Genomic DNA, 12864 nt, shown 5'->3' with positions numbered 1-12864 from the left:
GCTCCACGTTCTGACGTTTCAAATAAAACAACACACACAGATTTGTGATTATTTTAAAATTTAATTAAATTGTCTGATCCTGAGTAGTATTTTCAGACCTAGAATCAATCTAACTTGCTAACAGGGCAGTGAGAAAGCACAGAAGGAGGTGGCTTCCAGAAGGATCTTCCAGATGAGATTGAAATGCTTTAAAACATGTAATTTTTTACATTACTATAAAACAATGGCAGTTGACAGAACTATTCCTCTTTGAGCTCCATTCTGCAATTTCAGGAGTAGAGAAAGGGGCTGGAAGATGCATCGTACTCTTGATTCTTTCAGGACCTGTGTGACTACAACAGCCAACTGCAGCATAAGATGAAATATAAAGTTCAAATGAGCCAACTTTAAAAAAGATCTGTTTTTGCAGTACCTCCAGTACCGTGTTTCTATAATAAATAGTAAAAACCAACATCTTTTACATAACAGAAAATGTTAAATAAGTTATTTACCAAAATATTATTTTTTTTTCTCTTTTCCCCCTCCCCAAGGCTCATTCCATTAAAAGAACTGAGTGGATGTTTTTACATCAATAAATAGTAAGGCATAAAGAAGCAGCCACCAAGCAGAGGAATGGTGTTTAGTAGTGGACCTTTCTCCTTCAGAGAATCCTTTTTTTGCTGGCATGGGAAGCTGGTTTTTGATTGTCAGCTGCTGGAACCTGATGAGAAAAACAGTAATTAATATTATTCTACAGTGCTACACACTTGTAGTCTCTATCCCTGAGCTCTCATCCCACACAAGAATCTGCAAATATGAGCTCAGCAGATCTTCCCATTAAAGTGATAAGATTTCTGTAAGCAGAAAGACTTTCTCACATCCTCAATCTCTAACTCAGAGATTCTAACTCCTGCCTGTGCAGGAGCTGCATAAGGAGGTGCTCAGGAAGGTGCTGATGAGGGTAATGGAGATGAGAATTTAAGGGCGGGCTGGGAAACGTACAGCCATTGGGAAAGGAATGGTGTGAGAAGGATGCAATTTAGGAGTCCAGAAGTATATTACAGCCTTCTGGGAGTGAAGTCAGAGCCTTCTGGGAGAAATCAAATCTGAACAGTGGATACTTAAACGCTCAAAGTAATTTAATGCACTGCATTAGCAAATAGCTGTTTGCAAAAGCTTTACCTATCGGGTCTGCATTTAAAAAAACAGAAGCACTCATTATTAACCCACGCTCAAGGTTTAAATAAAGATGCCTTTTGTGAACTTGTTCAGTAGACAGCTGATTGGATGATCTGATGAAAATAAACCATTGGAGAAGAAAAAAAGACAGATGAATATTAAACTGGGGAAAGTGTCAGAAAAGAGAGGGTTGAGCTGTCTGCATGGCCAGTCATAAAACTCTAATTTAAACATCAAATATTGCAGAATATTTATCGTGGTAAACTGCTGTCACCCAGACGATCTTAATGTTGTTCCAGTTGCAAACCCAAAACTAATTAGACTTATTCTGCAAAATGCTACTGACATAGCAATGCCTATATAATGAGCATTTATCAAGGAATAAAGTGCAGTGGGTACTTTACTTACTTCCAGGTTGCCTCTAGCCTTCTTCAGGACATCGTGAGTTAAAACCACTGGAAACAAAGAGGTGATGATTACATGACACTGAACTAGAAGCCTTAGAATCAAATATTAAATAAGGTACACATGCCCACAAGAAGGGGAACAGCCAGACAACCATACAGAGCCTTGCCACAACCACTTCAGCTTCCTTACTTAGCAAAATCCAGAGCTGTTCCTCTGTCCAAAACCCCATTTGGGCTCAATCCAAGGCATCAAAGGAATGTTTTCTGTTAATTTTAAGGGAGATGGTGCTTGATCTAACAGAGATTAGGGGGAGAAGGAAGAAAATGGTGCAGTGGAGAGGTTCTGTGGGATGATGGGCTGGGAAGGCAGCAGATGGCCAAGAAGTCAGCCAGCTCCTCCTGCAGTTCAAGGACAAAGCAACCTATATATGCTTGGGGGAAATCATGTCAGTGGCTCGCCCTGAAGGAGCCCAAGCTAGTTTGCATCTGCAGGGAGGGAGCAAGACCTGTGAATGGAGGAGGGGATGCTTCTAAACAAAACTGGTATTTAGAAATGTCAGGTTAAATATGTGATTCTCTAATCTGTGTCAGCTCCATAACTGCTGAAAAATACCATTCACACGTGCCAATTTAATATTCCAGTCTCAAAAATAAACAATTTAGCCATAATAAAGATTTTTCATTACAATAATAAGAACCCAACAACTCCAAGGGTATAGCTGTCATGAGATAATTATACCCTTGGCAGATTACTGCAATTTGGCACTGCATTGTTGCATGTTCAGAGGTTCAGATGAGGTTTATAAGCATTACATTCTTTTGCCCAGAGAAAGCAGACAGAAGACTCTGAGCCATAAGAATGTTCCAGTCTCTGACTCTAATGTATTTAGGAATGATAAACTAAATAACAGTGGGAAACTGAAAATCCTCAGCAGTGACCAGCTAGGAGGATACTTAAGAGAATGAAGGAAGGCAAGGTCACCTGCTGGAATGCCTGTGGCTGCTTACCAGCAAAACAAAATAAAAACAAGTATAAGCATCACCATAATCTCCAGGCCATGATTCACTAGTTTTGTTGCATGCTTTGTCAGGAATCTGTACACAGATGCAATTCAGAAACGTTTCTAAAATTGCTCTTTAAGGCAAAGGTAACTTGACATCCATAATTCCCGTAATCAATGAAACTTAAAGAATATCATATCTAGATCTTTCTGTGTAGCAGAGTGCTCTCTGCTCATAAAGAACTCTGCTAGTAAATTCACTTCACCCAGCAAACTAGATTTTTCTAAATCAAAAATATTAAATTCAATGCATGAAGAGAATTTAGAGTATGTGATGCTAACAGTGAAGCTGCTGCGGGGCAGGCAGTACTGCACATTATGACTTCAGAAAAGAGGTTTCATTTTATTAGGACCTAATTCTGGATGTGCTGAAACGGAGTGAACAAAATCAGAGGGAGATGCACTGGTTTCTTTCTGAAAGCATGGATGGATAGAGAGGCTGAGTCCATAAGGTTAAATCTCTGCAGATTTAAACTCTGCACAGCCCTGCTGAAATCACACAGTGTGTCTGTGTGACATGTCACTGGAATTAGGAACTGACCAAACCAAATCAGTACATCTGTCCCAAGGGATATTAGTGGTATAGATGTAATAACAGCTTCGATTTTCTTACGTGACAGCTCCAAACTGAGTTATTTAAAACCTAAACAAGATCTAATTTTAGATTTTGTGTAAGTAACTGGTATGCCATTTGATACAGCACTTCTGGAAGAGATGATCAGGAACCAGCTCATAAATGCTAAAACAAGAAATAAGTCTGCACGCAGAAGATATATATAATAATTATAGGCTATGGAGCAAAACACAATGAGCTAAATAAGGGCAAAATAAATGACTGGAGTAACAGTGTCAGGATACACGATAACTTTGCATGATGTATACATGTGAGATTAATTACTGATAACACGAATGCCATTCAGCGTAGCTTAACGAGTCTTCATCTTATTTCTCTAAATTCACTGGAAGCCATGAATGACAAAAAGAAAGAACCACTCACACTGATCAATGATGACTTTCTCCATGTTTTCCTTCAGCTGGTTTGTGGAGTGCAAGCGTTTCACCATGCTGTGCAGCTTCTTCTCTTGCTCAGTCAGTTTCTTTCTTAACCTAAGTATTTCTCCTTTCATTCCTTCTTCCTATACCCAGAGATGACAATACCACATTAAAGCATTACAGAAATGATTTAATACCCTGTTAACATTTCAGTACCTCTTCTTAAGGTTCAGTTTTTACCACCATTTCTCAGCAAGTCATGGTGGGCACCTAGTAACAGGACTCCAAGTAGCCCTGATACAGTTTGCTCAGAACCCACTGATCTGGATTCCTCATGCAGAGTTAAGCTTCTACATTTGTCTTGTTGTTGTGCTGTGAAATAATAGTACCTTCTGGAATTCTCCCCTACTACTGTGCTCTTCAGAAGAACTGATTACTCCTGTGGGGCTGAACAGAAGGCAGTGAATGCTCAGTATCTTTTGGGAGGCATTCTTTTGTACACTGCATTTAGGACATCAGAAGCACTCTAATGATCGTAAGGTCTCAGTATGTTGGATAAGAAGGTCTAAAAAGGATTCTAACAGACTCTAATTAAGAACTGTAGTAGAAACTCAGATCTCCTACACACGAGGTCAGATTTTCTGACTGATCCAGATCAAGGTTTACACTGGAAAGACAGAAAAAGCATTTGTCTGTGTGTACAAATGACATGCTCAGATCACACAAGCCAGGCCAACATACAGCTATGTCTATATACAGTGTGCACATGAGGATAAAAATGGAAGTGTTCAACCTTTTCAAGATACCCCAAACACAGAACTGAAACATGAGAGAATTATACTGCTTTTTTGATTTAACACATTTAAGAGTGCTAGGAAATAACAAAAACGTTATTAAAATGATATATCAGGTGTTAGCTTTCCCAGGAAAGTTTTATTTTCTTCAGCAATCTCCTGCTTCTTTTAAGAAACACACACAAAAAGCTCAGGGAAAAAAAAAATTCAGATGGATTTTACAGCCAGAGTTTGAAGCAGTTTATTGTTGAGCGGTGATATCATGACAGTACAGATAATTCATTCCTCATTCAGTTTACTTTCATTCATTTGCATAGTGCAATCCTTTTTAGTTAAAATGTTATAAAACTTGTCTCAGGGTTTTGTCACACTTTTAAGAAAGCATCCTATTTTACAGCTCAGGCATCAAAAACATAAAACGAAAACGTAGCTCAGATTACATCAAAGTTGCTGAAGTTTCTGTTGTTACTGGAATATATTTAATCAAATTGAATTTAATTCTGTAACAGGGAGTCCGAATCTTTTCTCACTGAAAGGGAATGTTTACCATCTTTCTAGGTTTCCTGAATCATCATGCAGCAAGGTTGCAGAGTACAACCTTCATATAAGGTATCAGCCAGTTGTACAGTATGATCAGGGCAGAAAGTCAGTACATATTCAGCCATGGCCTACTTAAAAACTGGCTTTCCCGCGTTCAGGATTTACAAGAGACTTTCCCAAGTGACACGTCCTTAACTGGCACGTCCTCCTTGACACACTGAAACAGTTCAAGAAAACAGAACTCACAAAGAAAACGAAACAGAACAATACCTGAGTGCTGAGAGTAGTACTGTGCACTGCTTTCATTGGAAGGGAAACTCTCCAAAGAAGTTTCAATAAACGTGCAGCCTCTTCTAAGATCTGCTGTACTGTGTTAGTGCTTGCAGAAAAGCTCTGCAAAGATGCCTGGTCTGGTACCTGTATTGTAAGGATGAGACACGCAGTATATTTTACCTTCAAAAAACTATGAAAATGATCTTAATTAATGCTATAAATCCCACCGATATGATTTCATATTTAAGATGATGCACACAGCTATTGTGTGCCTAAAAAGCTCATTTCTTAGTTTAGACAGGCTGTTGAATTGCACATTTTCTCAGAATTTGAGGGAGGAAGGAGATATCTCCTCATCAATAACCATGATTAATAATAGATTACATTTCCTGGATTTGCTGTGCCACTCGGTAACAGTTGGCAACTCTTGCCTTTCTCCATTTGCATTTTGTGTCATGGTATTTGAAAGTCAAATGATTACAGACATCAATTTAAGCAATATAGATGTTTCTTCCTTAGCAGCCCCTTTAAACTGTTCCATTTAATGCTAAAATAACTATCAGGACACACATAAAATGTTTTCCTCTGCTGACAGATGAGAAAACCAAATTGAAGAAATAGCACGAATGTGAAATAAAGGAGGGAAAGAATGCAAGGGGAGCAAATGGATTACCAAAGCAGTGGTGATACAGAAGGGGGGAGGGCAGTGAAGTAAAAGCATGCATGGTTTGTGCCCCATCTGAACAGTGACTTGGAATTGCAATCCTCCTGTCATGTAAAGCATCCCATTTGCTAAGTAGTCTGAAACTTCAGCGATGTAAAGCCCGATAGGAAGCTTACTGCTTTTATCTTTACACCAATGGAAGTTAAAAACTGAGAGAGATTACTTCTCCAGTCTTTATTAGTACCTTAACTAGGTCATCTGAAAACACACAGTACTTCAGAGACTCTTAAGTGTCATTCAGACATCTTTCTACTGTGAGTGTGCAGGTGATACTACAAAAAGAATTTCAGAGCTGTTGCAGGCTGCATTCTCAACAGCTTTACTAATTATAACTAGGAAATACAAGTGTTCCTAGAAATATCTCTGCTAATAGTGATTCAGCAGTGTCAGTGAGCAGCCTCCAGTCCAGTGTTCCACTGATTCTGCCACCAGCATCTTGCTTTAACCTTTCGTTCCAAATCTTCCCTATTGCAGGTTAAATTTCTCGGTCCATTATTAATTGCCATGGACATATACAGATTGTTCTTTCCCTTTTGCTGAAACTTGAAGATTTGATTATCCCATCCATCCCAAATATCCAGACATCAACACTAAGTAAGAAAAAATTAAGAGTAAGTGAACACTTGTTCTCCTGATTCTAGGGGAAAACCATGAAATATCTGACTTTTCTTTTCCCTTTGGAATATTTTTAATTAGAAAGCAAACATTTGATTGTTTTAAGAACTATACTTCAGAGTATAGCAAGAGCACCACCATGACTTGATATATTTATGTCAAGTATGATGCAGAAAGAATGACAGACTAAGTGTAAGAAGTCAGACTTTACCATTACTGAGAAATTCAGGTTGCTAGACTAGCTACTGATATTACTGAAGTATTCACCTGCTGCCAGAAAGTGGAAAAAATATATAAAAGCTTCCTCAATGTAAAACCACCTCATCAGTCAGTGATGTAATGTGAGCACTTGGTGTTTCTAGAGGGCAGAGCACAGGTAAGTGGAGAACCCAGCCAGCTGTCTGTCATCAGTTCTGTATTAAATTACTTTTAACTAACTCTCAATTCCTGGGCCTGTCCCAAGCCCCCATTACAAGAAAACCTCCTGAATTGTTTTCATCCTTAGGTTACTGATACATACCCCGTAGCTTAAGCCCTGTCTAAAGCATTTTAGAGTTGAATCTGTTTTGCTGATGTTTTCTAATGATTGTCTGTGTAATAACTACCAGTTTCCATAGTAAAAGCAAGCAGTTTCACCCCACTTCAAATAAACTGAAACAGACTATTAAAGGAATTAACAGAAACCAGAATTAACTCATTAATCCAGAATCACAAAAAGGAGTCTGCATCTAGATGTGATTTGGACTGCCAAAGTTGAGGTGTCCCAACAGAGTTATGAAGTCAGCAGTGCCTGCTGCACCATTAACCTGGCTCTTCGTTTTTATCACCAATACGTTTTGCATCTCCAGGTAAAAGCCAGCACCTTCTAACAGCTTTCACATTTACCTGCAGCTTCGTCCCAGTGACCTCTCTTAAAGAAATCTCCATTTCTCCCAAAACCTGCTGTCCTTCTGAAATCTGTTTCCGGAGAGCATTGTAATCCTCAATCAAGCCAAGGACGTGGCGCCCATTTTTGTCTGCCCACATACGATGCCCAGGAACGAGACGAGGGGTACATGATGTACCCGAAGATGAGGTACTGCAGCAGTCTAAATCATCTTTAGAGGCAGAGTGCGTACCTGGGACAGAAAAGCAGTATTTTTTTTTATCCTTACACGCTGAACTAATTGACATGAGACTTCTTTCAAACATGTCCATGTAAGATACCTTTGGATGCACCTGTTTTTGGTAGCGAAATGCAGTGTCCGTACTTCTGCAGCTCACAAATGTTCCTACTGGCAGCAGGGCATTTGCAAAGTTTTTCTATACATCAAAAGGGAAAAGCATATCAATAGAAGTTAACATGCATTAAAAAAAATCATCCTAGGTCGATGTCTCTTGCTCTTTTCTGCTGATGCTACAACTTGGACTCAAGAAGTAGGGAAACACAGCGAGTTTGCTAGTACTCAGGCCGTGCATCTTCCATCTTTCACTCACACACTTCATTTTCATTCAGAAAATCTACAGTATAGCCAGATGAAGATATTTTAATCAACTCCACAACAAGGATGCCACTCTCCAAAGCTGTACCATACATAAGGTCTGATTTTGTATACCTATACAAGCAGTGGGGAGACTTTATGCTGTACGCGTGGAAAGATGCAGGGCACTTCAGCAGCAAGAAAGAGCACTGTGCTCTGTTCATCCACACTGGGACCATGGCTCAACCTTTAGCATTAAGACTACATTTTCTCTGATTTACTGTAACAGTATCACTTAACAGTGATTGAAATAAAGGTAAAATATTTCTCAAGAGCATAAAGGGGACAACTGATTTATACAAAGATACCATTTAGTGAACTTACTGATCCTTCCTGAGTCACCCATACCAAGTGCTATAGAACTCTGCATTAAAATAAGAACCCTACAGTAAGCAAGATTTCTGGCATATAACAGAAATCCTTCCATCCCAGACATTTTCTGCAGATGCTTTTCTTGAATGAAAAAGAAGTGACAGCTGGAGGCTGTAAGACAGCACAGTGTGCATTTCATCACCCCATGCACTAATAGCTCTAACAGGAAAGGGATTTGAAAGGCTGATGGGCAGTTCCCAAACTGTAGAATCAATGTTGAATAAAGTTTTAAGAGCATCTTTAAAAAAAACCAAGGGACAGGTTCTACAGTACAAGCAAAGCACGTGTGGCACAGTACCGTTCCTTCCTGCATAATGCTGAGATTCCTGTTTGAAAAGACAATTGATATTCACAGCTGACACTGATCCCATTTCCTCCTCCTTTTCCTTTGAAAGCTGCTCCTCTAATTTGTCGTGCAAAGTCTTGTTTGTCTCGATGCTTCTTTCAAGCTGTACTCTCAAGCTCTGTATTTCAGTCAATAGTTCATGTAAGTCAACTGGATTACTCTGATCTTTTCGAAATTCTTCCGATGCATCACATCTGGGATCTGAAACGATTTGAAAGAAGCACTTAACATCTTTCACAATCGCAATAATATTAGCCATTATCAGAATGCTGAGCAAGTAAATTATAGCCAGTTTTATCCTCAGTATTAAGAATTAACTACAAACGGCACTGAGATAATGGTTCGACAAATTAGTGTCTTAATTGCTTTTACTCTCAAAAGATCTAAAGAGCTGAAAATTATTTTTTACTTTGTCCATAAAAGCTAATAAGTCTCATACCAAAAGCAAAAACATAATAGTAAGAAAATGAAGATTTACAAAATCTGAAGTGCAATAATGCACAGTATGGGGGAAAAAAAGTAATGGGTAATCTTGGAGTACAGAGGAGGGGTAGAGGACAGCTGGGAGCTTAGTTTTACACACTGCAGAGTAAAAGAAAACAGTGATCACCTGGCAACCAGCAACAAATCTGAACCTCAAAAAAGCAAGGGCTGCATTCATCTTTCACAGCAGGGGGTTCAGAACACAAACAAATCCAGGTATTCTCTCATGCTGAAATCAAACTGGTCTCCAGATAGTGGAAAGCATTCAAGTGCATGAGGTGGGTGCTGCTACTCTACATTACATTACTGGTTCTGCAAGGAAATTTACTTCTATCCCTGAGCCAACGCTGGCTTAAAGCCTTACACCAAGAGGGCTGTTCTGCAGGTAGGCATGAAATACAGCGACAGCAGGGCATATTACTTAATGTAGGAAGAAGAAAAAAGCTGATTTTTACAAGAACTTCTAAGAGGAAATTTGCTGGATGCTGTATGCAGTACTGACCAGCATTCTGCTTTTTACCTAACCACGTGTGGTGCCATCACTTCCTTAACAGGTGGAAGGCAACCTGGACATGCTTGGTCAGAGCATAAGCACACTTCTCAGCTACACTGCCAAATTATAAGCAGCATTTTATCATCAGGTTGTTGCTTCTGCTTTTGCACAGCAAACCCGAGCATAAACAAAGCAGCAGTGCCCCAGCCCTGCTGCCCTTTGACATACAGATCATATCCACAGAGAGAAGGGTTGCAAGAACCAAGGGTACTGAATAACTGTGCATTTATACCTGTTCTCTTCCTTCTTGCTTCCTCTAGCTTTTCATAAACTTTGATCTCAGTTCGGAGCGACTGCAGTAACTTCTCATTCTCAGAGAGCTGATGTTGTTTTACATTCATTTCTGTTTGCAACCTGTTAAGATCCAATACATCTCTAAGTTAATAGTTGAATTCTTATCCTTTATTTCAAAGTCTAGAATCCAGTTCTCCTTCCTCAACAATTCCTTCATTGCCTTTTGAATACATCTATGAATCTCATTAATGTTAATGGCTATGGCTAAACACATCCACATCACGCTGACAGTTTTCCTCTCTAAATGCATGTCTAAATGTGGACAGAATCAATACCTGTTTAATTCATTACGACTGCTGTAAATTTCACATGTCAGATATATGGTTTCATCCTCCTTTTTGCCAATTTGTTTTTGCAACCTTTCATTTTCTTTCTTGATGCATTCATAATCCTCATGAAGATGTTCAATGATTGCATTCTTTTTAGAAAGAGATTCTCTTAGCTTTTCATTTTCCTTTTGTTTATCTGAAACAAGAAACATGAGGTGTTTGCAATGCCTATAACACATTAAAGTTATGCTTTTCAACAAAATCAGCCTTTTTAGAGACTGTCAGAAAACAGCAGCTGCTCTCATGAGTTTTAGGATTTCACGATTTCAGTTTTCAGATGATTTTTTTCTAGATGCATCTTCTGTGACAATGCAACATTTGACCCCCAAGACTTACAAAAGGTTCCTTAAGAGGGCTCAGTAAAAACCTGTGTACAGCTTCCACTGCCAGATGCCCCCCATCACCTCTTGGAACTGGTTGGAAGGAAAGCGTTCAAAAACTAGTGGCAGCAGTTTCCCAAAGAAGGCATGTTAACTTTGCTAATCCTCCAAAAATCATTTTTACTTCCTGTTAGGAAGAAGAAAACTCAGTAGGGTTGCTTCAGGGAGTTGCATCCATTCCACTTTGTCCCACAGAAAGCACTTCATCCTATCGTTCCCTGCCTTATCCATCCACCAACTTCATCACAGCTGTCCTCCCTTCCTTGGTACAACAATTCCCTAGGACAAAGAGCTGTTGGTAGAGGCAGATGACTGCTGCGACCAGAGAAGGGACACTAAGTCACCCTAAGTGACTTAACATAGAAAAAGAAGAGGCAAGTTTGGCAAGGAAACAAGGCAGAGTCATTCCAATGCCCAACAGTTAAAAAGTCATTCCTTTACCTTCAGTAGCCTTGCTGAAAGCACATGCAAATGGTAAAACCCATGTGCTGCTGAAAACAAGCACCCTCAGCCTCCCACTACTAATGGGATAAGCTAAGATTGGACCCAAGATCAAAACAAGCAGGAGGAACCTAGGCAGCTTTCCTCCAGGAGCAGAAGGATAAGAAGCTCACAACTCTGGAGATATTATTTTAAAACTCAAGGGCAACCATGTGTTATTCATCACGGTTCTGATATAAAAAAAGTAACACTGGTATTATCAGAAAATATTGTCAGATGTAGAAACAAACGAAAGCAGTAATATTTTAACAAACAGTAGATTTTAAACACAATGATGAGCTGTAAGAGGCACAAAACAGAGGGCTTCAGAACACAGACATGGGGAAAAAAAGGAATACAAAAATGGTAATAAAAGGCACAGAAGAAAGAGGGGAAAGAAAGGACACATAAAAAGAATAGTATATAAAAAGAAGAATGGAAAAATGAAAGCACGTATCAAATGGAAAATGCTGGGAATAAAGAGAAAGGAGCATTGCTGCTACGCTTTTATCAACGTTAACCCCAGAGTGAGTGCTCATGGCTGAGCACAGAATTTCAGGTGTGGGAAGAACGGTGAAGGGAATTTAATGGACTGTAAATACTTCCTTGTTGTCTGATTTGGAATGAGTTGCAGTCTACTTCTGTAAAGCACAGTTTTACATTTTACCTCTGGATCCCTTTGCCAGCATCGCGTTCAGAACTTGATTTTGCTTTCTCAGGAAATGTACTTCAGAAGTGAGAGAATTATGCTGCTCTGAGCCACGGATAAAATTGTTTGCAGAACCTATAAATATGTACATAAAAGATGATTTATGAGTCATCTCTAGGTCATTAAAGATTAAACTTTCCAGACAAGAACAATTTTTAAAATTGCAGAAAAACACGTTATGAAAGGTATTTATCCCCTATGTATTTTGAAGGTTATCCTTACAGACTGAAAGGCAGTCCAGGTTAATGCCCAGTAACCTAAAGCTCTGCATCACAAATACCTCTCATTGCTGGGCAACCATTACCCAAATTGCAAAATTATCCCTGCTAGTCTTCAACTGCCAGCCAAGAATGCACCAGGACAAAATGCATTTTGTGACATTGCTATTTTAAATTACTTCAAACTGTACCAAGGTTTACCTGTATTTCTGTATTGCCCAGTTCATACAAAGCACTGCAGAGGCTAGCTTTAACAAATTAATTAACAATGGCTAATAGGGGAAGCAACGTGGCTGTTAATACACATGATGCCGTACCAGTTCAGAGTGTAAAGCTGGAGTCACCATCTTTGTCTCTAATTACAAACTGAGATCCCATTAATGATGGCAGGGACAAAGACTCATACCTCTTTATTTCAGATATTTAAGGTTTACATAACTGAGCCTGCGTTGATCACCCTGGGCTTCCATCAGCAGTCATGGGGAAGAACAGGAACCCCCAGAGAGAGACTCACCTGGCACATCCTCTGCACACCCCACTGAAGAAGAAAAGCACTGTCCTCCAAAGGGAGGAACTTCTTGCCATTGCCTCCAAGAGGAGCTGTGTGTGACTGGA

The 12864-nt window shown here is 39.4% G+C and overlaps 1 protein-coding gene across 1 annotated transcript in view; it reads right to left on the bottom strand.

The window, feature by feature from the left end:
* Positions 1-206: 206 nt before the first annotated feature.
* CDK5RAP2 (CDK5 regulatory subunit associated protein 2) overlaps positions 207-12864 on the bottom strand; it is a 68568-nt gene continuing 55910 nt past the window's right edge. Inside the window, 10 exon segments of the mRNA XM_065737608.1 lie at positions 207-700; positions 1567-1613; positions 3624-3762; positions 5224-5372; positions 7438-7683; positions 7784-7867; positions 8756-9004; positions 10072-10193; positions 10409-10598; positions 11990-12106. Of these exon segments, the coding sequence (XP_065593680.1) occupies positions 641-700; positions 1567-1613; positions 3624-3762; positions 5224-5372; positions 7438-7683; positions 7784-7867; positions 8756-9004; positions 10072-10193; positions 10409-10598; positions 11990-12106 (1403 nt within the window). The 3' untranslated portion in view covers positions 207-640.

This window comes from Cyrtonyx montezumae, unplaced genomic scaffold (genome assembly GCF_038088225.1).
Source record: "Cyrtonyx montezumae isolate F1298 unplaced genomic scaffold, pur_monq_1.0 scaffold_20, whole genome shotgun sequence".
NCBI classification, from domain to species: Eukaryota; Metazoa; Chordata; class Aves; order Galliformes; family Odontophoridae; genus Cyrtonyx; species Cyrtonyx montezumae.
This window is presented reverse-complemented; position numbering and strand designations above follow the sequence as displayed.